Source organism: Phyllostomus hastatus, unplaced genomic scaffold (assembly GCF_019186645.2).
Source record: "Phyllostomus hastatus isolate PE091 unplaced genomic scaffold, TTU_PhHast_1.1 phas_contig_477, whole genome shotgun sequence".
NCBI classification, from domain to species: Eukaryota; Metazoa; Chordata; class Mammalia; order Chiroptera; family Phyllostomidae; genus Phyllostomus; species Phyllostomus hastatus.
The window spans coordinates 4,353,926-4,380,911 of NW_025333889.1; the positions used below are offsets into that span (position 1 = coordinate 4,353,926).

The 26,986-nt window shown below is 38.8% G+C and overlaps 1 protein-coding gene and 1 pseudogene across 3 annotated transcripts in view; both read right to left on the bottom strand.

The window, feature by feature from the left end:
• Positions 1-26,986, bottom strand: part of GIGYF2 (GRB10 interacting GYF protein 2) — a 108,667-nt gene that overhangs the window by 67,192 nt on the left and 14,489 nt on the right. For 2 of the 3 annotated variants that reach the window (XM_045845532.1, XM_045845531.1), the window contains exons 3-8: positions 22,751-22,833; positions 21,589-21,718; positions 20,318-20,413; positions 8,724-8,832; positions 4,470-4,581; positions 3,342-3,382 (exon numbers count right to left, since the gene is read on the bottom strand). In XM_045845532.1, coding sequence (XP_045701488.1) covers positions 3,342-3,382; positions 4,470-4,581; positions 8,724-8,832; positions 20,318-20,413; positions 21,589-21,718; positions 22,751-22,791 — 529 coding nt within the window. In that variant the 5' untranslated portion in view covers positions 22,792-22,833. The remainder of the gene's footprint in view (positions 1-3,341; positions 3,383-4,469; positions 4,582-8,723; positions 8,833-20,317; positions 20,414-21,588; positions 21,719-22,750; positions 22,834-26,986) is intronic. The other variant, XM_045845533.1, reaches the window with a different exon arrangement.
• On the bottom strand, positions 13,402-16,198 carry LOC123823275 (annotated as a pseudogene).

Consider the following 26,986-nt stretch of genomic DNA (forward strand, 5'->3'; position numbering starts at 1 on the left):
GGTCTAGGGCGTGAAAGCTTCCAAAAGCACTGTTCGCATGTCTTTCCCTTCACAGAATCACAGCTTCTGTGCTAAGAACTAAGTTTTCTGCAAAGACACCATTACCCTCTCAGGAGAAGGGAGTGCGAAGAGAAAGAGGCAGGGAATTGTTGAGAGGTGGGAATGGCAGCTCTTATTCCTGGCTGCACAGCTCACTCACCCGGGCCACCCCGCAGCTCAGTGATGTGCCTCGGACACATTGCCAGGAAGACCCTGTCAGACCGAACGTAAGAAGTGCTTCTGCAAACTGGTACAGATATCGGGACAGCGCCCACAAACTGACGACAAGCAGTTACAAAAAACCGTGAGGCCCAGTTTTATTTCCAACTGCCAGCAGCAGCCTAATAACCAAAAACTACTTTCTGTCTGCTTCAAAGTATTTCATACCAAATGCACTAACTGGTGTCACACAGGCCTGGTATCATCTGAACAATTTCTTATTTTTTAATGATCTTTTAATTTCATCCTCACAGAATCACAGTACTACAAGATGATTGCTGGAACTGATCTCCCCCTATGGCACAATCAATTCCCACTGATAGGAACTTCATTATCACAGACCTCTTTCCACATTCTCCCATGTGTGTTCACAGGGCTTATGCCGGATTTTACCCAGGTATTGCTATGTCCACCCATTTTTCTCCATGGAAGAAGCCAATGCATGATGAGAACCACCTCCAATTTTAAAAAGAACAAATCATTCTGCAATATTCTGTACTCCAATTATCTTAACTGAACATCGTAGGACATCTCACAATTGATCACGACATCAGTGTCCCAACAAACTAGTGTTAGTACTGCTGTTCCCGAACAGTGTAAGTCACAATTATAAGCAATTTTTAAATCTACAGTAATTTCAAGTGTTATTACTTCCAAAAAGAGCTCAAAACCATTAGCACAATGAGTAGCCTCAAAGTGAGCATCTTATCAAAGAGCATTCAGTAAAAGCCACTATGACATATTTGAATATGCATGTGTAGCACTTGCCCTAATACTTGAGTAGGAAAAACTTTCTTAATATTCTTAACTACTTCGCATCAATTTAGTTTTATGGAACTTGCCTTTAAAAAAATATACCTTTGCTTTGCTTTTGCAAAGAAAAACCTATATTCTTAACAGAGGGTGACTGGGAAAATTACCCTATTGCCTTAGTGAGAGTTAAAATAGGAGAAAGGCAAATCATGGTGTAAAGGAACTTCACACTCATCTCACCCAAACGACGGAGGGTGACGACAGTTGAAATCAGGCTAGTCCCGTGACAGGGAACTTGCCACTGGGCAGCCCAAGTCATTTTCAGATAACTCCGATTATTAGATCTTTTAAAGACTGGGTCAAGAATCTGCCTCCTTAAACTTGTCCTTACGACTCATAAAGATCAAGTCAAATTCCTCTTTCACATGACTGTTATGCAAATATTTGCAGAGAGTGACCCTATAAACTCTCTTCTCCTCTCCGCCCCGCCCACGATCTAGTCTCCTGCGTGAACAGACCCACTTCCTTCATGCACTCCGAGCCACAGGGCTTCACGTGCCCAAGCACCCTGCTCCGATGTGTGCATCCTTTCGAGGTGCGGCTCCAGGACCGAACGCAGCACTGAAGCTCTCCTGTGACTACATCCAAGAGTGGGCCTCTCTACCACCTGACTCCCTGAGGACACGAGTTCCGATAAACGCTGCCCGTGGACACTGAACTGGCGCTGCTGCTGAACATTAAGCAGGGCCAGCTGAGGGCCTACGCCTTCCCCCCAGAAGCTGCTATCACACAATCACTCCATACGTTAAACCGGAGGGTTTACTCGTGTGAGGCTGCATTTTCTGCTGTTACATTTCCATCTGATTACCTCTGGTCTCTTGTTCCACCTTAATTCTGATCCCAAGTCCTAGATGCTACTCTCTGCAGCTAGCCCTCCAGACATAAATGACTTAAAAATGATCGTACAGCAACACTGTCATCCAGTGAAGAGGAATAATTATTTAGCGCCTAGCACAAGGCCTATCATATGAGTAGGAATTCAATAATCATTGAATGAATCAATGAAGTCGCATATTCTTATTTAACCCTAAAAATTCTGTAAAGCATTATCACCTCCATTTATTGTGAGACTCCTGAACACCCAAGAGCTTAGACTGCTGGTGATCTTCTGATTCCAAACGCTGCGCTCCTTACTCATTAACTCTCTGTCTTCACTGAGAAAAGTGCTGAATCAAAGACAGGAGCAGAGGTCCCGAGAAATCTCCCAAGATAGTCCTTATCCGATTGTCCACAATATGAGTACAGCCATTTAACTAGCGATAAGTCATGTACCCAAGTCTGTTCAAAAATTCATGCTACATTCATTTAATGACTTCTATTTATAGTCCTAGTGCCATGATAAATGAGAAATTTAAGTAACTGACATGTTAAAATGAGTTTGATATGGAAACAGTGATACAGAAGTGACCTTATGACATTATAACTACTTAGTTTTTAAAAAACAATCTGCAAACCAATCTGTGAATATTTACGTATTTAACATACATTTTGAGAAATGTTTACCTTTATCAGAATCATGTTCTGGAGAACTTGCCTGGTATTTCTAGGAATTTGGGATTTGTATAGTAATTTTCATAACTGCAATGTTACTATGATTTGGAATTTTTTTCTCTGAGATATTAATAATACCTATAGCAGTTTATAAGGTAGTACCTTTAGTCAGAGTCCCTCTTAACATTACAGATCATTAACATAAACTACGATTAATTCACCATAAACACTGAAATTCTGTTCTCTATGTTTTAATTCAGTGGCTACATTAACTATAGCTTATTTTGACTGCTCATTTAAAAACAAGGAAAAAAGGTTATACATCAAAAAGACGAAATAAATGACCAAAGGAAGAACATTCACAGTGTAAGCTCTGCTCTTGTACACAAAAGCCAACATTCTAGCATTCTATTTCTTCTCACCAATAAAATGCTATTTACCCTGGAAAAGAAGTTAACAAACAGCCTGGTTCCTAACTTGAAACTTCCGTTCACAAGACAAGCTTCACAAAGAACACATGCCTTGCAGAGAACACACAGACCTAAAAAGTAAAATCAAGTAAATCTTCATGGTGGTATGCCTAAGTCCTGGATTCATGCAACAGAGCCCTCATATAGCCCCGGAATTCCCAGTGCAACAATGCTACATCCCCATCTACTGGAGAGGTACAGGTAACTGAGTGAATGCCCAGTAAGTGTATCCTTATGTGAAAGCCTTGTTAAAAACTAGTATCATGGAAGTCCAGATAAAAATACTTCAAAACAGTAAGAAAGCCTTACCTACGTCTTTTCGTCCTGGTTTTTCAAAACGTCTGTCACCCCTAGAAAAAAATAAGTTTCAAACAAGACTTGAGAGTAATATATAGATTTCCCATCCATGACACACACTTTCCTATCTTTCTTTAATAGCACTTCTTTATTTTTCAAATTATAAAATAAATGGTTATTACTTAACATTTTGAAAACGCAGAAAAGCAAATATGAAAACAAAAATGTGCACCATCTCACACACCAAAAGCTGGCTTCCAACCCAGAAATGTTGTATGTTTAACTAGATACATTTTTTAATTAGGCATATACCGTATTTTTCGGACGATAACACGCACTCCCCCCCGCGGCCCCAAATTTAGGGAAAATAATGGTTGTTAATGCTGCTGTTGAGTTCTGTTTACATTTACATTGGTGAAATATTTTGTTATTTACGTTATTAAATATTTTACCACATTTTTTGCTTCAAAATAATTTTTTCCTATTTTTCTCCTCTAAAACCTAGGTGCGTTTTATGGTCCAACAAATATGGTACTTATTTTAAATACATGCTGCATACAGTTATTAAATGTGTTTAATGATGTGTTTTCTCACATCATTAAATATTTTCAAAATCACCCTAACTTTAATCATTATATAGAATTTTATTGTGTGGGTCACTATTATATAAGAAACCTTGCTGACATTAAGCTGTTTGGCTTGCTTCTGATTATTTTAGATTATAAATATCATCGGGGTTGGACATCTCTGCACATATACCTTTGTGCAGCTGTCCTTGCTCATCTTCATCGACCTCCTATAATCTCACAGACAATATAAAGATGCTTTGATTTACAGCAACAAATGAAATAATAATATCAACGCTTCCCACTGAATGCTCATCAAATAGTAAATCTAATTAACTATTAAATATTCAAGCAGGCACTAACATATTAATCTATTTATCTGAAATGCTTCTTCCTCTAAATAAAGGTCATTTTTAAATTTCTAATATAGAACTTGATATTCAACAATTAACAGCATTTTTAAAAAATGAAAACTTGTATCGATACAAAGCAGCTTCTCCTCTACAGAAAGCAGAAAAGAAGTTTTTTATACCAAGAAACCTTTATACCGAGATGTGGATCCTTTAGTAGTTACCTTTCCTCCCAGCTCTGTGACCTATGCATTTCCCTGCCACCTCCTCGACCAAACACACCCTCTACTTCATCAAAGCTTCTTTGGTAAAAACCACATTCACCTCTGCCTCTGCCTGAAAATAAAATAAAATTAAATTAAAAAAACAAAACAAAACAGAAAAAATCAGTCAGATGTCAACATCTGGCACACGTTCAACACCAAAGATTATTCTTTGAAGCTCTGTCTCTATACAAAGCAAGATGTGTACATTAATATTGAGCGAGGCCCAATGGATCATTACCTGTGAGCCCAGTGCCGGCACTGGGGTAGCTAGACCACAGGAGGTTGAAAGAAACAAGTTAGTAAACTGATGTTAACAGTCCCAGTCCCAGTCCTGAACAAGAAACAGTGTTAATATTAAGATCTTTAATAAAAAGTTCAATAGTGAAATTCTAAGGTGATCACTAAACAATTACAAGTTAAACCTTTTATTAAATTATTTGAAACAAAAGTGGAAAATGTGGAGAGTTTGTGAAGAGATAAAGTACAAAAGCCAAGCACAGGTGTTAAAATCATTTACTTAACTTGGAGAAAGAATAATTTAACAGGGCCCACTCTGAACTATCGACTTTGTGAACAAACCCCGAAAAGCACGTAGGAGTGAGCCCCTCAGCAACTGCAGGCGCTCTCTCCCCTCTGCTCCAACCTCGAGGACAAGTGTCACCACGAAACCCGATCCACAGGCCTGACAAGTGTGTGGACGCAGGGGTTTTAGAGGCTCTAGTGGTTCAAGTGTAAACTGGTCCTTCCTAAAGGCCACTCACTGGTTAGATCAAAATCTGACTCAACAATTCTAACTAGAATTCATCCTAACAGAAATAAATACTCTCACGGATACACAACTGTATATGTATAAAGACGTTATTGTAATTTAAAAAAAAACATAACCTAATCAATATAGAATTAGCTAAACAAATTCTGATAAAACACTTCAGTAGAATACTATGAAGCCACAAAAGCAGTGCCATTTTTTAAAAATCTACATTATTCTGTTGAATGACAAAAGCATGCCAAAGAAAAAGACATATAAAAATAATTCCACTTATATAAATGATACAGCTGTGTAGTTTGGGTCAGGGAGGCTATGCACCCACTTGCTGAGTCTAAAGGCAGAAGACGGTATGAATTTTCAGCTTTATACTTTCGGTACAGCGTGAGGATTTCCCAGCTACTACGTGCCATGTTTCCAACACACAGCAGAGGGGTCTGGGGGTGTGCGCGCACCTGGACGAAATCTAAGCCATCACCCTAGCTCAATTTCTCCAACAGGGTGACGCCACCCAAACAAAAGTGACGCGGAATCTTGACTGAAAGCATGGGTGCATTCCAGAGCTAAATACAATGAGTTAAAGAATTATTTCAAATATCCATGCAGTATTTCTACATCTTGGTTATGATTTCTCAAGAACTGACTCAAAATACAGTTGTACTTGAACATATCATTAGGAAATTCAAACATAACAGACAGGGTTGTATGTAATCTCAGGGACAATGTGTACCTTCTTAATAGCCCAAACATCCATTTCTTTATCCGTAAAATGCAGTTGAGGGCTAAGGCTGAACTGTAGTAATCTTAAGAGTATCTTCTAGTTGCCAACTTTTTAAGTCAAATGAAAGTCAACTCCCAGTTTCAGTACCTCTCTCCTTAGGAAATGCACACATTTCATTTAAGATCCTAAAACAGTGTAATAAAAATTGTTATACAACACTGGGGTGATCCCTACAATAATTTTTAGAGTAAAAGAAAAAAGTACCCTGTCCTTTTAGAGAACAATTTTCTCTGGAAAAACCATTAAGTATGGATCACCTTGAAAAACTGTTTTATTCTGAAAACATATGAATATTAAAAACAGCCTCCAGGTTGCCAGAAAAACAAGCAAAACACAGATAAAAGACTTTCTGCCAGGTATGACTCTCAATAGAGCACTAGACCTCCTTATGAGACCAAAGCTTCATAACTGGGCATGTAAATCAGATTCTAGAGCTTTCCAGCTTGTAGAATACAGAAACAATCTTCAAAGTACACAAGGCCCATAATCATTTATAAGTGTAGTTCCCAAATGAGGAGGAGCAAGTAAATATACTATGATGACTCTTTCATAAGGCTCAATTTAAAGGACTGTCCTGTTTCTGAGATTTCACTCTATTCTTTCAGGGGATTAAAATATACTTCCTTTTAATAAACACAGTAGCTGACAGTTGTGTGAGTCTGCTTTACTGCTAAACATCTTAACCAGATAAAAGAGAAAGATGACAATTATGTTGTCTCCCCCTCCATCTGTTTAATTTTTATTAATGATACTTAAAAGTCTGGAAGTCAGTCAATTTTCATACCAAAGTTTCCTCAACGTGGAAAGAGCCAGCATTGTTATCTAATGTTAGCAGCTCTGCCCACGGCCCGCCCCCAAAAAGCCACAATTATCATTATTTAACCAACAAATTAAAATTTAGTAATGAGTAGAGATGAAATAACCACACATCAGTGGTTTTATGAGGACATTAAAAAGAATCACAGTTCAGGACAACTGTGTTAGAATTATTTTTCAAAGTCAGTACATTCATTTGACTATTTCAAGCCATTTTTTCACATCAAAGTTAAAAAACTTTCATCACAATATCTATCTTTTACAAGCCCTGTTTAACTTCTGAATGTACAACTTCTATCCTGTGTGATATCCCTAATACTTCAAGGAAACCAGAAAGCAGGGAAAAATTGATCAATTCTTCATCTGTTTCTCGATACGGAATTTTGCTTAAGCCTGTTTAGAAAGACTGGCTGGTATTTGCAGCACACAAAGGTGATCGTCACCGGAGGCACACAGAGCAGCTGACGGTGGGCCACACTTCTTGATCAGTAAGATCTCTCTAGGACTTGCCCTGAAAACACTGGAGACAAAGCTGAGCACGTGCAACCTCTCCTTGTTGCCAGCCCACGGCAGAGAAATGCAGGAAACACCCCATCGTAGGCCAGAACACCATCGCACCGCCGAAATGCACACACCTTGAGTCGAACTCCAGACCAGCGGAACCTACCTGCGCTTGGAAATCCCAATGGCCTGTGGAGTTTTTAAATTCTGAAACACACAGATGCCTAAATCTCACCATCCGAGTATTATTCTCAGAGGTATTTCCTGTAAATTTTATAGATGATTCTAACAGCTCCCCCGGGTAAAAACCACCATTACGAAGACCGACAAATAAATTCGGAAGAGGGAAACATGTACGACTTGGTCACAGTAACTGGCCTACAAGTGGAGAAGTCCAGTTAACCTTTACTTCATTCCTAGCACCTGCATTCCCACATTCTGAGTGGACTACTGAAAGAAACTTCTTCACAGGCAAGCACAGTTTGCTTTGTTCTCTATAAAGACTGATATTTTATTCATAAGGCACAACTTGAAGATGAAAAAATTTAGACACCCCACACTCCCACTCATGCCCATCCAGATAGGGCGGTGTGTGGACACGATGGCCTCTGTCGTCGCAGATGCCCAATGCTTCAATTTCTAAAGCACCACAAGCAGAATATGACTAGGGATGTTTGGTCTACTACTATGATTTAACCACCTTAGAGGTAAGTGCTCAAGTAAATATTTACATGACAAACATCAAGAATGCCCTTATGCAGCAGAAAATCAATGAACCCAAAATACACAGCAGATATCAAACAAACAAGTGATATCCAAATAAGAATTGTTCTTCGAAGAAAAGACACAAATCTATTAAACTTAGGTTAAATAACTGCTGCATAATTATTTCATGTCCTACCCCCTAAAACAGCCCTAGTACTGATGAGACAGCTTTTATGAAGTCTCTCTCTAGCTGGGGACACCCTCAGCACGTGGCCTTATGTAGACACCCTGTGTCACAGAGGCCTGCGGGACTTGTCGCTGCTCCAGCAGCGAAGGCACTTCAGGGAGCTCTGGTTGTCCAACTGCAAAGCTCCCTGGGACCAAAGACTTGCAAAAGGTAAGTAGGACCATCTAGAATCCTTCACACTCAAATTTCTAAACTAGAATCACCCTCCTCTGCTCCCAATCAGGGGGGTAAAGCAGATATATTGAGAAACGGTTCAGAAAACAAATGTTTAGGATATTTAGTATGCAGTTAATGTCAAAGAGCAGTTTTTTAAAATCAGGTATTAAAATATTTGTAAGGTGGTTTTCCTGTCCTCCGCCGCCTCCGCCCTTGTGACTTTCCCACACAGAAGCTCACCTCGCCCTCTTGAAGAACTTCGACCTCTAGGAGCCCCCACCACTGTTCCTCCTCCTCGTCCTGTCAATCGCAGGACAGCAGCACTATTTACAGACATGGAAAAGTTTCTCTGCCAAAAAAAATTAAAAAGAAAGAAAAATGGATAAAACAGATAAGACTGCATGGTGTTTCTCCCCGTCTCCCGTTGCATCTACAAAATGGCATCTAATTACTAATAGCAATGGGAAACCATAACTATACAATATACCAGGGTGGTCCAAAACCTGATTTTAGCAGAAAATTTAAATAAACATTTCAAATCAACAAACATTAGCACCCAATGCCTTATACTAGGCTAGGTTCTGTGAGGAAATACTAAACAAACTCTAAATGCTGTATGTGTCCAAAGCAGACATGTTAAATATGCATCATATTACATAAAACTTGGTAAGAGAGACCTGATTTGAAAGGGTCCTTTAATTAATGACAGGTAGAAATGAGGAGTCGCAAAAAGGTCTGACTCAAGAATAGCATAATAAAAAGGAAAATGATCATTTTTGACTCATTCTGTTCACCACTGTGAATTAGCCACTCCAAGCAGTATTTAACAGAATGACAGGAATCAGAAGTGAATGAGGAAGGGCGAAATAAAAATCTATGTAAGATCAACTATCTCCATGGGGAGGGGAAAGGAAAAAATAAAACCCCAATCACTCCGTCTCTGGCTGCACTTGCACCCACAGCCAATCTGGAAGAGGGTCAAGTACAGTGAGACAGCAATGGATGGGCAGCCTTCAAACTTGAAGAGAAAGACAGGAGGCCTGGCTGTCAAAAATGTTTATAGGGTTAGGAAAAAGTAAAGCAAGAGTAATTATGAAAATCTTGAAAATCATCTATAAAATACAGCAGTTATAAGCAGATTTTAGAGTGCACACAGGGGGTTGGCACCCCTAACACCTGCATTGTTCAGGGGTCAACTTTAATTCGAAGGAGAATTTCAGTTTTTTTTTAAAGAGTTTATTTATTTACTTTGAGAGAGGGGAAGGGAGGGAGAAAGAGAGGGAGAGAAATAGGGATGTGTGAGAGACACAGCAATCAGTTGTCTCTCACACGCCCCCAAGTGAGGACCTGGCCCACAACCCAGGCATGTGCCTGACTGGGAATCGAACCAACAGCCTTTAGGTTCTCAGGCTGGTACCCAATCCACTGAGCCACACCAGCCAGGGCTCACTGGAGTTTTAAACACAGGAAATGTTGGAATGTATCCTCACCTGCATACTTCCTATACACCTAAAACCTAACAGACATTTGCGCACAAGTGTCTGAGGAAAATGCAACTTAAGCATGGCTATAGCCAAGGAATCCTCCTGGGAAAATGGAAAGAAGTGAGACTTAAAAAATGGGTTGAAAAAAAATTTTCCCACTAATATTTTACATCTAAATTGTTTGGATGTAAAACTCCTGATTTGCTGTTCTGATTCAAAACTCAATTGGAATGTGATGTCTATACCTCTTGAAGAAATTAATGTGTACTTGGTAAAAAATATCTCTCATTATTAAGTTTCTTATTTTAATAACTTTTCATCACCTGCCTCATTACCTATCTTTTTCAGAATTGTATTCAATATAATTTGTTCAGGTAAATTTCAGAAACTTATTAATGTAATTAAGCTTTTTACTTGAGTTTCATAGATATATAATCACATAGTCATGCAACTTTAAAACTGAAGATTTAAGATGTAACCAATAACTAAAAGTTAGAGGAAGATACCCAACCCCAAAAAGTTACTTCAAACTATATTTTTAAAAAGCTATTTTTAAACTATATGTGACGCGTTGAAGCAATGCATTAACTTACCTTTCAGCACAGAGAAACCAGTGGAATTATTGAATAATGCCTCTGGGGACACGATTAAACAAGACTATGAAGTCTCAAAATCGAAATCAATATATTCTACAACTGGAAAAACAGAGACCAGGGCTCACTGTGTTATGTACGCCAGGGCCCCATGCAGATGAACACCTTGCCACCTAACTGTCCCACGCATGACGCTCAAATGCACCCAGCTACAAGGTGCAGGGAAACTCTCATATGCTTACACACACCCTCACACACTGCCACTGAAGTGCAAACTGCTACAACCTCTGCAAGGCAATTTCTCAAAGTGTATTTAAAGGTCCATAACCTCTGAAACAATTGCTCTTCTTACATTTGTGAAAAATAACATTAAGCAGAAAGATCTTTAACTGCAGTACTGTATTTTTGTAAAAGCAAAGTATGGAAACCGGCTTAGTATCAGTCAATAATAGAAGCTAACTGAAAAATCATGGTCATCTACACATGGAATTCTATGCAGTTGTTTTAATACATGAGGCAACTCTATCAGGTTGAACCACATGAAACTGCTACCACGTTTCTGACCCACGAAACTGCAATTTCATATGGTCAACCTGGCTTATGAAGATACAAAGCACAGTTGTAGTCAGAAACACGGAGAGGCCAGACTGCCTGAGACTGGATTTCAGCTCCTGTACGCAGCGCCTCTGTGCCTCACCTTCCTCACCTATACACATAATGTGGACACGAGTAACATCTGTCATCTGCTTCCTGGGCTGTTGCAAGCACTTACATTAAACGAATGCTTGGAACAGTTCTGACACTTACTAAATGCTAAATAAATGCTTGCCATTACCTCCTAAACAGATGCTTATGTGAAAACAGTGAAGTGTAGGAAAGTGTGCAGTGCGTGCCACCATTTGTGTGCATATTTAAAGGAACCAATATACACATGACCCCTGAACAACACAGTCTGAATTGCGCAGGTTCACTTATAGGTGGATTTTTTTCAATAAATGTAGGAAATGTAGTTTTTCTTCATTATGATTTTAATAACATTTTTCCTCAAGCTCACTTTATTTTAAGAATACAGTATATCACATATATACAAACTATGTGTTAACCAACTGTGTAGATTATCGGTAAGGCTTCTGATCAACGGCAGGCTATTAGTAGTTAAGTTTTTGGAGAGTCAAAAACTTATACATGGATTTTCAACTGCACAGGGGTTAGCACCCCTAACCCTCGCATTGGTCGACTGTATGAATAGTTACAGATGTACCAAATATCCCTGGAAGGGAACAAGAAAATGGAAACGGTGGTCACTCCTGAGGAAGAACAACGGGCAGAGTCTGGGTGACTCTCAGACTTGCCTCTCACTGTATGTGCTTTCTGAAATTTGTATGTATATACATGTATGATCTATTCAAAACCAGATACAAGAAGTAATTACCTAGTCAAAAACACATACATGAAATAATTTTCTTTAATGAAAAAAAAATATATATATATCAATCTGGTAACAAATGACTAAATTATAAGTATAAAGTACAGTCATGTTTTCCAAACAGATATACATTTCAAGGGAAACGTCAAAGGAGCAAAACCAGAAGATCTCTGAGCATCAATTCTGTCCCTAGTTATATTTTATACACATATGCATACATACATACATACATACATACATACACAGAGAGAGAGAGAGCACACAAAATTAACTTTCATTTTAAAGATGAAATGTCTATTTCAGGTGACTGTAGGAAACTTAAGATAGGCAGCAGGAAGCTAGTTAGGTTGTTAGAAGTATCACTCATAGAGGTGATGGGTGAAAAAGTAAGCAAAACTCTAGTCTACAAAGATCTAAATCACAGGGGGCAAACGCAAAGCCTGCAGGCTGAATCCGGCCCTCCACCTTGTTCCATCCGGTCAGGCACCTTGCTTCTATCCAGCAGCAGCGCCGATGTCTCGCTGAACTGTTAAGGAGCAGTTCCATTTATACAACCCTAACATTACATTCGGCCCTCTGAAGGCAACCACGAGGCTGATGTGGCCCCCAGTGAAAATGAGTTTGACACCCCTGATCTAAATAACCCCTAAAGTGAGCCTGACCATACATAGCACAAACATCAAAATGTTCATTAATCTTTTGCCAGCTTTAATCAATGTCCTACTCTATCATATTTTTAAAATAATAAAGGCCACAAATAAGTGTCAGGAATCTAAAGGACGCACTGCAAATGCCTCTAAATGGACCCTGATGGTTTTCTGTAACTGCCTGAGAGCTTCCCCACCCTCGTCATAGACAGCACAGTCGCTACAGCATCCAGAGCAGCACACCCTAAGGTATAACCTTTCCAATTATAGAAACAAAATGAAGATTTGCTTCTTTAGTCATTCCAGAACCAGTTTTGATGTGTAGGTGTACTGCATACCTAACTTCATTCTTTTTTCAAATTCTTACCCAACAGTTCCTAATAGCATCTGTTGAATAATCTTAGATTTTTCCAAATGATTTGTGTAGCTACTTAACTACTAATTTCTTAGAAATTTCTAAATGATATGATTACTCATTCTATTGATCATGTTTTGGTATCAAGTACTCCTCTCTCTCTCTCTCTCTCTCTCTCTCTCTGAGAAGTGCCAATTTTAATCTAAGACCACATTTTCCACTTGACAATACACTGCTTATAAGCGCATTGTTATTTCCTTTCCCTGTGTACATGTTCCATGTTCAAGTACCAAAAATGCCCAGTTATTTACTATACAGCAGCTCAACTTTTAAAGCTGCTATGGAATTTGCTACCAATTTGGGTCCTTCAATATGTTGTGTAGAACAATGCTAAACCTACGATGAAAGTTGGCTTAATCAACCTCTTCGATGGTGGGCCCAGGGGACACCACCAGATGGCAGGACTCCACCACCAGGGAAGCTCCCAGGCCTTCCTCCTGGCAGGTCTCCTGCACTTTGGAAGAGCTTGGTAATGATGTGGTGCAGACTTTTTCCAGCTCTTTCTGATGATGTTCAAATTCTTCCTTCTCTGTAGTCTGATCATGAAGCCAGCCAACTCATCGCACTTGTGAAGAATCTTCTCTCCATCCTCATCATTGATCTTGCCTTGAATTTTTCATCAATAGTTGGTTCACACTGAAAGCATAGGATTCAAGTAAATTCTTAGAAGACACCTTGTCCTGCTGTTTCTCATCTTCAGCTCCATACTTCTCAGCTTCACGGACCACGCACTCAACATCTTCCTTGCTTGAATGACCCTTGCTGTCAGTGATGGTAAAATCATGTTCTCTTTTCCCGTACTGTTATCCACAACAGAGACTTTGAGGATGCCAATGGCATCAATATCAAAAGTAACTCCATTCGAAGAAACACCACAAGGTGCAGGAGGTATGGCTATGAGTTCAAACTTACCGAGCAGGTTGAAAGCCCTGGTCATGGCATGCTCACCTTCATAAACCAGGATGAGCCACCAGGCTGGCTGTCAGAGTAGACTGTGAAGGTCTGTGTCTGCTTGGTAGAAATGGTAGCATTGTACTTGATGAGGACAGCCTTGACTCCATCAGCAGTTTTAATGCCAAGGGAAAGAGGACTGACATCTAATAGCAGCAAATCTTGAATGTTTTCTAATTTGTCTTCAGACAGCTGCACCCTAAGCAACAGCCTCATCAGGGTTGATACCTTATTCAACTCTTCCACTGAAGAAGTCCTGCAGGCGTTTCTGAATCTTGGAGATATGAGTAAACCACCCACCAGGACAGTGTCACTGACCTGGGACTTGTAGAGCTTGGCATCCCAAACGGCTTTCTCTACAGGGTCCAAGGTGCCACAAAAAAGGTCAGTATTTAATGCTTCAAATCAGGCACAGGTGAGAGGTACAAAAGTTGATTCCTTCACTGAGCAAATCAATCTCAACACTGGTCTGGGTGCAAAAGAGAGTGCTCTTAGCACATTTGTAAGCAGTACATAGGTGACGAATAGCCATCTTATTCTCACTGATGTCCTTCTTATGGCTGCTTGAATTCTGCAATAAAATGGTTGACCATTCAGTTTTCAAAATTTTGTCCACCTAAGTGGGTGGCCCCAGCTGCAGACTTGACCTCAGAGATCCCATCCTCAATTGTGAGAAGTAACACACCAACAGTGCCACCATCCAAGTCAAATATCAGCACATTTCTTTCAGCTCCTGCCTTTTTGTCTAAGATATAAGCCAGTAACAGCAGCAGCTGGCTCACCGATAATTCGAAGTACACTGAGACTAGCAATAGTCCCAGCAGCTTTGGTAGCCTACGGAGAGTCATCGAAGCAAGCAGGTGCCGTGACAACAGCACCGGTAACAATCTTCCCAAGGTGGGCTCCTGCAATTTCCTTCATCTGTATGAAAACCATGAAATGACACCTCTTCTTCTGGATAATAACGTTTCCTCTCTCACCTGTATTCTACTAGGACCTTGGGTCTGCCACCATCATTTGCCACCACGAAAGGCCAATGCTTCACATCGGATTAGACAACAGCATCATCAAAACTATGTCAAGTTTTTGACATCAAACACCATGTCGGTAGGGTTCACTGCAATCTGATTCTTTGCAGCATCAGCAATCAATCTGTCAGCATCAGTAAAGGCAACATAACTTGGGATGGTTCAGTTTCTCTGATCATTGGCAATTAATTCCACTTTTCCATGCTGGAAGACACTCACACAAGAGGAGGTACTGTTGAGGTCAATGCCAACTGCAAGTTCCTGAGACACTGTTGCTTGAGTATATGCACGGCTGGCGAAGACCAGGATACAAAGAGTTGCACCCACGTTCAACGAGTCTCCCTACTTATTAAAAAGCTTTTCTGGCCCATTTAGTCTCTAAGAAATCTAGGAAATCATGTGAGAAAAAAATACAAAGAAATTATTAAATATATGTATGAACAGCTAAAAATTTTGGAAGAATAATCACAAAAGATTAAAACTGGTATACTACACTATATAAAAATTAGCTTCTGTATTTAAAAATAAATCATACAATTAAGTGCCATTTAAAAATTTAGGAAACAAGTTAGGGTTGGCTCATGTAAACAGTATAAATCAACAAGAAAAAGATTAATATCTGAAAGAAAAATTGGCATAGAGCAAAAAATAAATAAATAAAAGAAATATAAATACAAACATAACTTTGCACTGCATTGGAGAAATATAAACTAATAGAAAAATTTTTCCCAAATATACAGAAAATCTTTACAATAGAAATACTCAAAGTTGGAAGTGCAAAAGAATGCTTAGTGTACACCATCACTTGTACAAAAGGGGGGAATATATAATATTTTCTTCGAAAAATACACAAGAAACTGCTAACACTGCCTGCCTTTGGGGAACGGAGACAGGTGGCTGAGGAACAAAACAGACTATTATATACAATACTGCAAACATTCATTTTTAAACCATGTGACTTACACTTAGTCAAAAAATAAATTTCAAGAATAAAAATACTGAACATGGCAAAAAGTAATGGTAAAATATTATAGTTATGGCAGCAATGAAACAAAAGCACTAACCTTAACACAAAGCTTCTTAAAAGCAAGTCAGCAGTATGCAGCAACTGGGTTTTCTTTCTGGACTTTCACTTCTATTCTGCTGACCTCTACGCCTATCCTTACGCCATAGTTTTGATTACTGTAGTTTGTAGAAAGTTCTGAAGTCAGAAAGTCTGTGTCCTCCCACTTTGTTCTTTTCACAATTGTTTTTGACTATTTCAGGTCCCTTGCAATTCCACCTGCATTTTAGAATCAGCTTTTCAATTCTACCCAAAAAGCCATTGGGATTTTGATGGGGACTGCACTGGCAATCAACAGATTAATAATATTAAACCTTAGAAGGTTCAACAAATACTGGTACCTTCCCATTTACTTAGATCTTGTTTAGTTCCTTTCTATAGCGGTTTGTGGTTCTTAAGTATAAAAGTCTTACACCTCCTTGGTTAAATCTATTCCTAAGTATTTTATTGTTTCTGATGATAATCCCCTCTGCAAATTGTCCATTGCTCATGCACAGGAATACAACTGATTTGTGTGTGTTGATCCTGTACTCTATAACTGTACTGAATGCATTTATTAGTACTAATAGTTTTCTTGTGGATTCTTTAGGATTTTCTATATGTAGTAGAGTGTCATCTGCAAATAGAGAGTTTCACTTCTTCTCTTCCAATTCGAATGCTTCTTATCTCTTTTTCTCACCAAACTGCTCTGGGTAGAACTTCCACATAATGTTGGATATCCGTAGTAAAGTGGGATCCCATATCTTATTTCCAATCTTAAGGGGAAAGCTTTCAGTCTTTCGGCAATAAGTATAGTCATGGACCACACAACCACATTTCAGTCAAAAACAGAAAGCATATACTTGGTACCGTAAGAGTATGATAGAGCTGAAAAATCCCTATCTCCTAGTGAAGTCCTAGCAGTTGGAATGCTGTGGTGCAAAGCATTACTCACATTTTTGTATTAATAATGGTGTGAACAAACTTTCTGAGTTGCTAGTCATATAAAAGTACAGCACATACAATTACGTACTACACATAATACCTGGTAACAGTAATAATTACTATGCTACTGGTTTATGGGTTTTTACTGTAACTTCTCCATGTTTAGGTACACAAACACCATCATGTGGGAACTGCCTGCAGTACTCAGTGCAGCACCGTGCTGTACTGGCCTGCCTGACTCAGGAGCGACAGGCTGTACCACACGGCCCACGTGTGCAGTAGGGGCACCACCTAGGTTAAGTCAGGTGCACGCTATGATGTTCCCACAACAAAATCACCTAACAATGCACTTCCCAGAACATGTCCTCACAATTAATTGATACATAACTGTATGATGTTAGCTATACATTTTTCATAAATACCCTTAATCATATTGATGAAGTTCCCTTCTATTCCTAGATAACTGAGTGTTTTATTGTGCAAGGGTGTTGAATTTTGTCAAATGCTTTTTCTGCGTCAATTGAAATGATCAAGTGGGTTTTTTCCCTTTGTTCTATTAATGTAATGTCTTACACTGATTTTCTTACGTTGCGCCACCCTTTCATTTGGGAGATAAATCCTACTTGGTCATGATGTATAATTCTAAAACTATGCAGTTGGATTCTGACTGCATCGGTATACTTTGACAACTAAAGATACACAAAGATAACTAATAAGACATACTAAATGTTAACAAATAATTATTTCTACATGGTAAGTTTGAGATTTTCTTCTTTATACCTTTCTATATTTTCTACAATGAATATAAGTAATTTTATAGTAAAAGTAAGTATTTTATTGGGTTTTAAGAATATAAAGAAATCATGAAATCAGTAAGAAAACAATCCAATAGAACAATGGACAAAGGACACAGATAATCAAAGACCCTAAGGGCCCATAAGCACAATAAAAGATGCTTAGCCTCACTAGTAACTAGTAAAATACAAATTAAAAACAACTGTCACAGCCATCATTTTGGCCAAAATTTAAAAACCAAGAACTCAAGGGCTGCATAAAAATAAAATGTCCCCTACACTGCTGGCAAGAATGCAAACTGGCTTAAACAACTATAAAGTAACGTGGCAATAGCAGTGAAGTTTTAAAAAATGCAAAGAGCCAAAACCCAGAGATTTCATTTTTACACCATGTTTTAAGAACACTTATGGCAACATAATTTATAATAGCAAAAATTCAAAACAACCTAAATATTCAACCAGAGACGTTAAAAACTATGAATTTTCTCACATATGAAATACTATACAGCAGAGATGAATGAACTAGCAACATGTGTATCAACACAGATAAATCTAAAAATCATTACTGAAAGGAAAAAAGCTGAAGAATAAAAACTACAGTGTTCTATCTTCAACAAAAAATTTATAGCCCTATCGCTTCCTGGCCTTCTGTCTAAGATCAAGTGTAAAATTTATAACCCTACAAAATGAAACTATAGTGGCATATGGATATGCAAATACGTAATGAAGTATTTAAATGAATGAGAAAAGTAACCCAACTCATAGCAGTCTCTGGAAAGGAAGGGACGGTTATACCTCAGGCAATCTCAACTACACAAGAAATCTTATTTCTTAAAATAAAAGGCACAAATATGTCATAATTTTAAATTTGATATAAATGAATTATATAACATACTGGTATTTGTAATAATATGCTCTACACTTATCTATTTGAAATACTTCATAATAAAAATATTTTTGAGAAAAATAAAAACTACCCTGACTGGTATAGCTCAGTGGGTTAGGTACTGTCTCACAAACCTAAGGGTCACAGGTTTGATTCCGGGTCAGGGCACATGCCTGGGTTGTGAGCCAGGTTCCTGGCTGGGGGCGTGTGCAAGAGGTGACTGATAGATATTTCTCTCCCACGTGGATGTTTTGCTCCCTTTCTTTCTCCTTCCCTTCCCCTCTCTCTAAAAAATAAATAAAGTTTTTTAAAAAATTAAAAATAAAACCCAAAATATAGGTTGGGGCAAAAGCAGACTTATAGTTGTTTGTATGGGAAATAATAATTAATAAATAAACATTAAAATAATAAACTCTGTGTTTCGAGGACTCCCAACTGTAAACCTACTTTTGCCCCACCCTGTACAGCCAAATGTCGATTTTTTGAAAAAGAACGTTTCAGCAACGCTTCCCTGGACCCTTTCTTTCCCGTGTACTCTTTACAGCAATAAATACCATTTGGTCAATGAAAATACCTGCTGATGACCCTAGACGACAATACTGGGTTTCATGAATAAACACGGAACTAGACCAATTCAGAAGAAACCATAAACAAAACAAAAAATTGCTTATGAAAGTATGAAACTGAAAACCGCCAAAGATGACTATCACATCTTTCTTAGAACTGAACACAGTTGGAATAGAGTTCTTTTAATAGGCTTTTCTTTCACAACAGAGTAACTTCCTCATGCAAAATATGGCAAGAGTTTAGAGGAAATATTCAGGATTGTCACAAAAGTAATTATGAAAATGTTCTAGAATTAGATAGTTGTGCTGGTTATACAACTCTGTGAATACACTAAAAACCACTGAATCGTATACCTTAAAGGGTACACTTTATGGCATGTAAATTATGTTTCAACAGAGCTTTTTCTTTTAAAAGTAATGATTCTTCATTAAGGTGGCATTTCAGCATTCCAACAAAGCACTTACTTCTCCACTTTACTACAATCACCGTAAGGTCCTTGAAATCAGAAATTCTTTTATGTGTCTTTAGACATAGTATACCATAATAGGACAACACAAAATCTGTCACTTTCCAGCCCAAACATCTAATTTTCTCACAATATCATTTAAAAAACTGGTGACAGAGGAGTATTTTTAAGCACATTTTAAACTGAAGATCTACATCTTTCTTTAACGGTTGAATACACTGGTGAAAATTCAGGATGCCAATTACTTCTGAAAAACTGTATTTTTCTGAAAAGCAGGACCCCTTCTCCCGGGAAAATAACACTTTCTCTCTACTCGAATAAGTTCTAAAGGATGGTTCCCACGGTCCTTAAAGATCTAGAGCCATTCCCTTATCTCTACATAATGCTCACTTAGATCTGAGTACTTAGATTCAGCTCCAAGCAGAATCTAGTCAACTAAGACAAACACCCACATCCCAAGAAAACAGTCAGAAGGAAGCAGACGTGTGGGGTGAAGTAGACTCTATAGGGCCTAAGCAGTGACCTCGTACTTTCATGCCTCACTGGGAAGGAACAAGGATCTGAACTGAGGCTCAAAGCTAGGCACAAACCTGTTCTTCTTCTGTAAATGGTACAAGAGCCAACGGCGGCAGGGGCTCCTCCTGTAGGATAGGCAGAAATTCTTTATCCAGAAGATCTGAAGGTATCTGTTAGACCAAACACATGACCATATAAGATTAATGCTATCCCTCAAATTCAAGAAGATAAAACAAGAAAAAACTCTCCTGTTTATGTTATCATTATAAATATGGATAAAAAGTTTATGCAACCACAATTAACTTCGGTGATCTTAGGAATTCTAAGGGATGAATGTTAAAAACCCTAGTCACCTCCCACCCATCATCCCATCAGACACCATTTTCAGGTTTGTTACAGCACTAACTCTGGTATTCCGGAATGCACAGTAAATGTAAAAATCTCCCCATTTAACTCAAAGCACAAGGTGGTAAGCAAAGTTTTACAAGCAACTGTAACCTTAGCAACCATCATTAAAATCTGAGATTCAACCCATTAATAAAATTAAAAACGAAGCATACTTTTAAAATAAAAAATATTATTTCTCACTAGTCAGATAAGAACACTATACTTTATACTGCTTGAGTTTTGATCATTTATAAGCAACACAAATGTGACATGACATTTAAAGATTTTCTCTCCACTATTTAGCATAAAAGGGGAAAGACAAAGAGAAATAATTCTTCTTCTCCCTCCTAGCATCTAACTGGGAAAAGGACTAAGAGGTGCAACGAAAAGAAGGGAGGCCCTAGCCAGTGTGGCTCGACTAGTTAGAGCACTGCCCAGTGCACTGAAGTGTCACAGGTCCAATTCCAGGTTAGAGCACATGCCTAGGTTGTGGGTTCGATCCCCTGTTGCGGGGCATGCAAGAGGCAACCAGTAAATGTTTCTCTCTCACATCGATCTTTCTCTTTCCCTCTCTTCCCCTCTCTCTAAAATCAATGGGTATGTCCTTGGGTGAAGATTTAAAAAAAAAAATTCTTCCTTTCTCAGCCATCAAAATGGAATAGAAACAGACATGAAAGGCGGGTTAAGAGAAAACTATTTAGACAAAGCATTAAGTGCTGACTGTTCTTCCTGTTTCCATGAAGCTTTCTACCCCTATAATGAAATTTTAGGCCTTCTCTTTAAAAACAGAAAAAGAGTGCATTCCACTTAGAAGAGCCTCTGTGAACTACTGCAGATCTCAAAGCACAACTTCAAAATGTAAGGAGAGAGGAAAACCACGGGTATCTTGTGTATCAGTGTATGGCCATACATACACTAGCAACTCAGAACAATTCTGAATTACTTCCTACTTTCTTACCTTGTTGTCTTTAAGGAAAAGTGCTAACATTTCTTCTCTGCCATAACGGTAGTCTGCTAATTTATATTTCGGCAATGCTGGAGAAAGAGGAGGGGACGTAATACTCCCACCACTGGACAGAGCTCGGAGCCTAGAGAACAAGAGACACAGAAGACATAAAGTGTCAAACATGCTGGCACTATAAGCTTTTTATTTTTATATAATATATTGTACAATTTCTCATTTTAGCTCTTTAAAAAAAAACAGAAAGAAATCCCCTCATTTCTTTTTTTGGTGTAACCAAGGGCGATGATACCCTTCCAGTTGTGTTTTTAATGGACTATTTTGATCAAACAGAAAGGTATAAAGAATGTAACAAGTGTTTTTGCATCCGCTATCCTGCTTTGTTAAATCATAAATTCTATGGTGAAATCCCATTATTTCAAGGTATCCAAGATTTTAGCTTTAATAAAGCCTGCTGCCACAGCTCACTAAGAGAGCAGTTCATTGAGACATAACTAGACAACCACATGGCAGTTCCTTAACCTAAAAGGTATCACGGCACGTCCTTCAGAAGCTTCTCAAGTGAGGAAGGGACAATTTTCTCCAACTTATAAAAGTAACATATGATTAAAACCAAAGGGAGGTCTCACTTCACCCATTAATTAATCTATCCTATTAGGTTAATAAAAATGAATAAATCTGATAATACCACTAACCTAATCCTAAATGGGCTACTATTAACAGTCAATACAATTCTAGATCACCTGCCTAGCCCATCAATAAGATAAAATTCAAGTAATTCAATAAAAACTACTTTTCAATTGAGTCTTTGAGCAGCACTCACAAAACAACATTATAGCAGAAAACATATACATGTATAAATGTTTCGACTATATAAAACTGCAAGTGCACCCAAACAAAGGCTCAAACAAAAAGTACATAATTTGACTGGGTATTGGAACTGTGAGGAGTTTTAATTCCATTACAGTAACATCAGCAGACCAAGAAACTTTTTAAAATAAAGTATAAATACAGTCATTAACCACATGTAATTTTATTCCTACACTAGCTATATTGTTTTCACCTAGGCACATAAAGCAACCCATCCAACACCCATAAAAGTACCTTACTACTATACCAGTCATCCAACGTCAAATGAGATGAGATTTTGAAAACTCACCATTCAGGCCCAAAGTTCAATGTCTGCGTTTCCGCTGCCATTCTTTTCCGTATGTTTACAAGATTTTTATGTGTTGGAGAAACCTGTTAAAGAGAAAAAATCTCCATACAGTTAATCAACATTAAATGCATAATTCCAGCCCAGAAAGTATAGCTAGGGAGTGTGTTTTGTTTATGTCCCTCTCAGCCAGAGTCCAACAGGCAAAGTAAAATGAATACATCCACCCTTACATCCCAATGCACCATCTTCTCACATTTATCTAAAGAAAGGAGGCATAGTGTTAGATGAAGCTAGTGAGAATAGATCATGCAGGGCAATGGGAACTAAACTAAAGATTTTCTTCTTTTGCCTTAGAGCAATGGGCAGAGAATGAAGGGTAACAGATTTCCCCTTTAATTTATATTACTCTCTTGCAATGGTTCTCCCATCACTATGAGGTATATCAGAGATTCTTAAAATAAGGACCCCACTCCCTGTCTCACAGCTTCCACCACAACTCTCTCCACTCTCTGCTTAGCACTTTACACTCTAGTGATTCTTTAAAATATTATCTTGGACCATCAAGTTAAAATAATAAGCTAGTGAATTTCAGGAGTAGCCTTTCAAAAACAATTTTAAGAGATCAGAGCTTAAAATGAAATAAGTCAGACAGGCTAATACAAATACTGTATGATATTCCTTACATGTGGAATCCAAACAGCCAAACTCAGTGAGTAGAGTGTAGTGGTTACCAAGGGCCTGGAGGTGAGGGAAATGGAGAGATGTTGGCCAAAGGGTATAAACTTCCAGTTACAAGATGAACAGCCCTGGCTGGTGTGGCTCAGTGGACTGTGCACAACCTGCGAACCAAAGGGTCGCCAGTTCAATTTCCAGTCAGGGCACAAGCTCGGGTTGTGGACCAGGTCCCCAGCTGGGGGGGTGTGAGAGGCACCTGATCCATGTACCTCTCACACACTGGTATTTCTCTCCCCCTCTTTCTCCCTCCTGTCCCCTCTCTCTAAAATGAATTAAAAAATAAACGAATAAATAAAACCTTTAAAAAACGAAAAGTACCAAATTCTGGAACATAATGTACAACATGGTGATTATAGCTAATAATACTGCATTATATATTTGAAAGTTGCTGAGAATAGATATTAAAAGCTCTCAGCACACACACACAAAAAGTGTGGGGGGGGGGGGATCCTGTTCCAGTGCTCCTTATCATTCTACCTACAGGCCTTGAGGTAATGCCGAACTGCCATACTGAGCCAACACTCAAAGTTCAAAAGTTTAATGCCTTGATTTAGGGACCTAACTACCATTTACAACATGGTTTTCCTAACATGTAAGTATTTCTCTTGAACTCTTAAAAACCTAAGAATAATAATCCAAACGATTTAATTAACAACTAAAGAGGCCTGCATTACTGAGTGGTGTTCTGCTCATTCTCCTTTATGAATTATAGCAGGAAATATAAGAATTGTGACTGTTGAAATCTAATTTAAATGTTTGAAGTACTATAACCAGTAATTCCAAATTCCCCACCCCAGACTGCTCCTTCTAAATCAATTTAAATGAGCCCAGTTCTAATGTATTTGTACGTACCAGAGGGATTTTCTTACACGACGCCTCTGAATTACAAAGTAGAATGGAAACTGGGCCTTTTTTCTCAACTGTCCATTCTGAGGATGCAGTGAGGTATTAGTATTAGCACAGGCCTCAAGCTAAATGTTGTCAATTCAAACCCCCAGGAGACTTGTGACCATTAGAAAACAGCTCTCGATTTTCACAGCACTGGGTATCTGACCCAGACTCTGGAGGCTGTGTTCCCACCATGCTCTTGCGCCTCTCCAGACTGTGTTTTCTTGAAACCATTTCCTCCTTTATCCTTCAAAACCAGCACAATATAATTTTTTCCCTATCTTCATTTCTTTCCTATTTAGTCACCATTCGCCAAAAGTTTCTCTTCTTTTCTAACCTTTTGTTATTTCTCAACCAACACTTTAGGCAGAACTCTGCCTACTAAATCACGGGAGAGTAACAGGTGGCCTACAGGGAGTGGGGGTGTTGTAACAACAGCGAATATCCCACACATTTCTGAATTGTCTCCACCCCTGGGGAGGCGCCTCACTGCTACTGTAAATTACAGATTTGATGCCTTTCCCCATGGCCTCGGTGGCGTGGGCAAAGGTCTGACCCCCCCGGACAGCTATCTCATCAACAACTGATCAAGGCACCACTGGTTTCACTGGTCACCATTCAGCCAGGCTCACAAGCCCAGAATTATCTGAAACTCCTTCTACTTCTCTGTCCCTCACATCCAATCATCTCGTCTCAAATATGGTCAATTCCTCCTTCGAGATTCCTCCTGCATTCTTTCAGTATAGTCAAACCTTTGGAAACCCATGTCTGCATTATTAGAATAAAATTTCTACTTGGCTTCCCTGACTCAGCCTCTAACTATTCACATCCAAAAAGATCAATCTTCCTAAAGCACTGCTCTGGTCATGCCTGCCCCTCTTTAAAACACTCAGTTAAACCTGCTGTGTATCCCTAGAACTCCTGGTATTTCAGGTTCCCACCAATCTGACAACTCACACCTCAACAAATCTCTTACTGTTTCATGTCCAAACTCGAAACTCGAGGAGAACTTTTTACTCTCTACTACATTCCCCTTCTTCTGTGGTTCTGCTCATGCCCTGCCCTTCCCCCAGAATGCCCTCCCTCTTTCCCTTACAATGGTCTGTACAAAACCAAAGATCCATTCAAATATACCTACTCCGTACCATATTTCCCAAACTAGAAAAAGCACTGCTCTGTCTGGAAAGAAAATATGAACAAAGGATGCAGAAATAAAATGAAATCTACAGGCCTTTGTTGGTATAGCTCAATGGACTGAGCACAGGCCTGTGAACCAAAGAGTCACGGGTTCAATTCCCAGTCAGGGCACATGCCTAGGTTGCAGGCCAGGTCCCAGCAGGGAGCATGACAAACAACCACACACTGATGTTTCTTTCCCTCCCTTTCTCCCTCTCTAAAAATAAATAAAATCTTAAAAAAAAAAGGAATCTACATAATTCAAAATTTAGATTAGGTACCTTTTAAATTTATATATAAAGCTCAAAAGGAAGGATAAAACAGTAAAGAAACAATTTTGAGAGGAAGGACACAATAGTTTTGGACAAAAATATGAAGTACCTGAAAAGACATCTAAAGGACTATAATACAAAACTTGAACTCCAGTGTAGAATAGAGATGGGGAGACAGAAATTTTTAAGTAAACCTGTACAACTGCAACCAAAACTTGATTGAAACTCTCCCAAAGCAGAAATCAAGAAGGACAAGTCAGTATTTTTACCTGTGAGTGGTGGAATTATGGGTAATTCTTTCCTAGTAAGTTTCTAATTTGTGTATACAACAAAGATAATTCTGGCACAATTTTTTAATGGAAAAATCCACAAGTCTCAGACAGATATTTAAGTCAAAAGAGAGAAAGACGGGAAAGTCTTCCCCGGCTTCCACAATGAAACCCCCGGTGACTGGCTGAACGCGGTACAGAACGCGGGCGGGGGACAGAGCACGATCTCGGGGAATGAGAAGTGGCTGGAACAGGAGAAAGGGGAGACCACAAATGCAGTCAGCTCTTTACAGAACCCTAGCTGTGAAACGGTGAAGAGATGAAAGCCAGGGGAAAGAAATTTTCCACTTTTTTAAATTTGGGATAAAAGTATCTTAATAGAAAAGTACTAGTAGAATCAAAAAGTGAAGAAACAATTTAGCAAAAATATGATGGACATGAAGTCTCTGAGAAGGCAGTACGAATGGGGTTTCAGAGAACAAGAAAGAAAAACAAAGACTGTATTCCCGTCTACTTGTAACAAGAGGAAAGTAGATCCAAATGACTTAGGATCCCTCCGAACTTATTTTGTAGGTTTTCTTTTTTTTTTTTTTTTGGGGGGGGGGGTGATAGGAGGCTGAGGGGAATTCCAATTTGATGGTACATCTCTATTAACTAATCTCCAGAGCTGATTATTAAGAATTCACCAGTTTTGCCCTGGCTGGTATAGCTCAGTGGATTGAGCATGGGCTGCGAACCAGGCATCACAGGTTCGATTCCCAGTCACAGCACATGCCTGGGTTGCAGGCCATGACCCCCAGCAACCGCACATTGATGTTTCTCTCTTTCTTTCTCTCTCTCTCTCTCTCTCCCCTCTCTAAAAATAAATAAAATCTTAAAAAAAAAAAAAAAAAGAA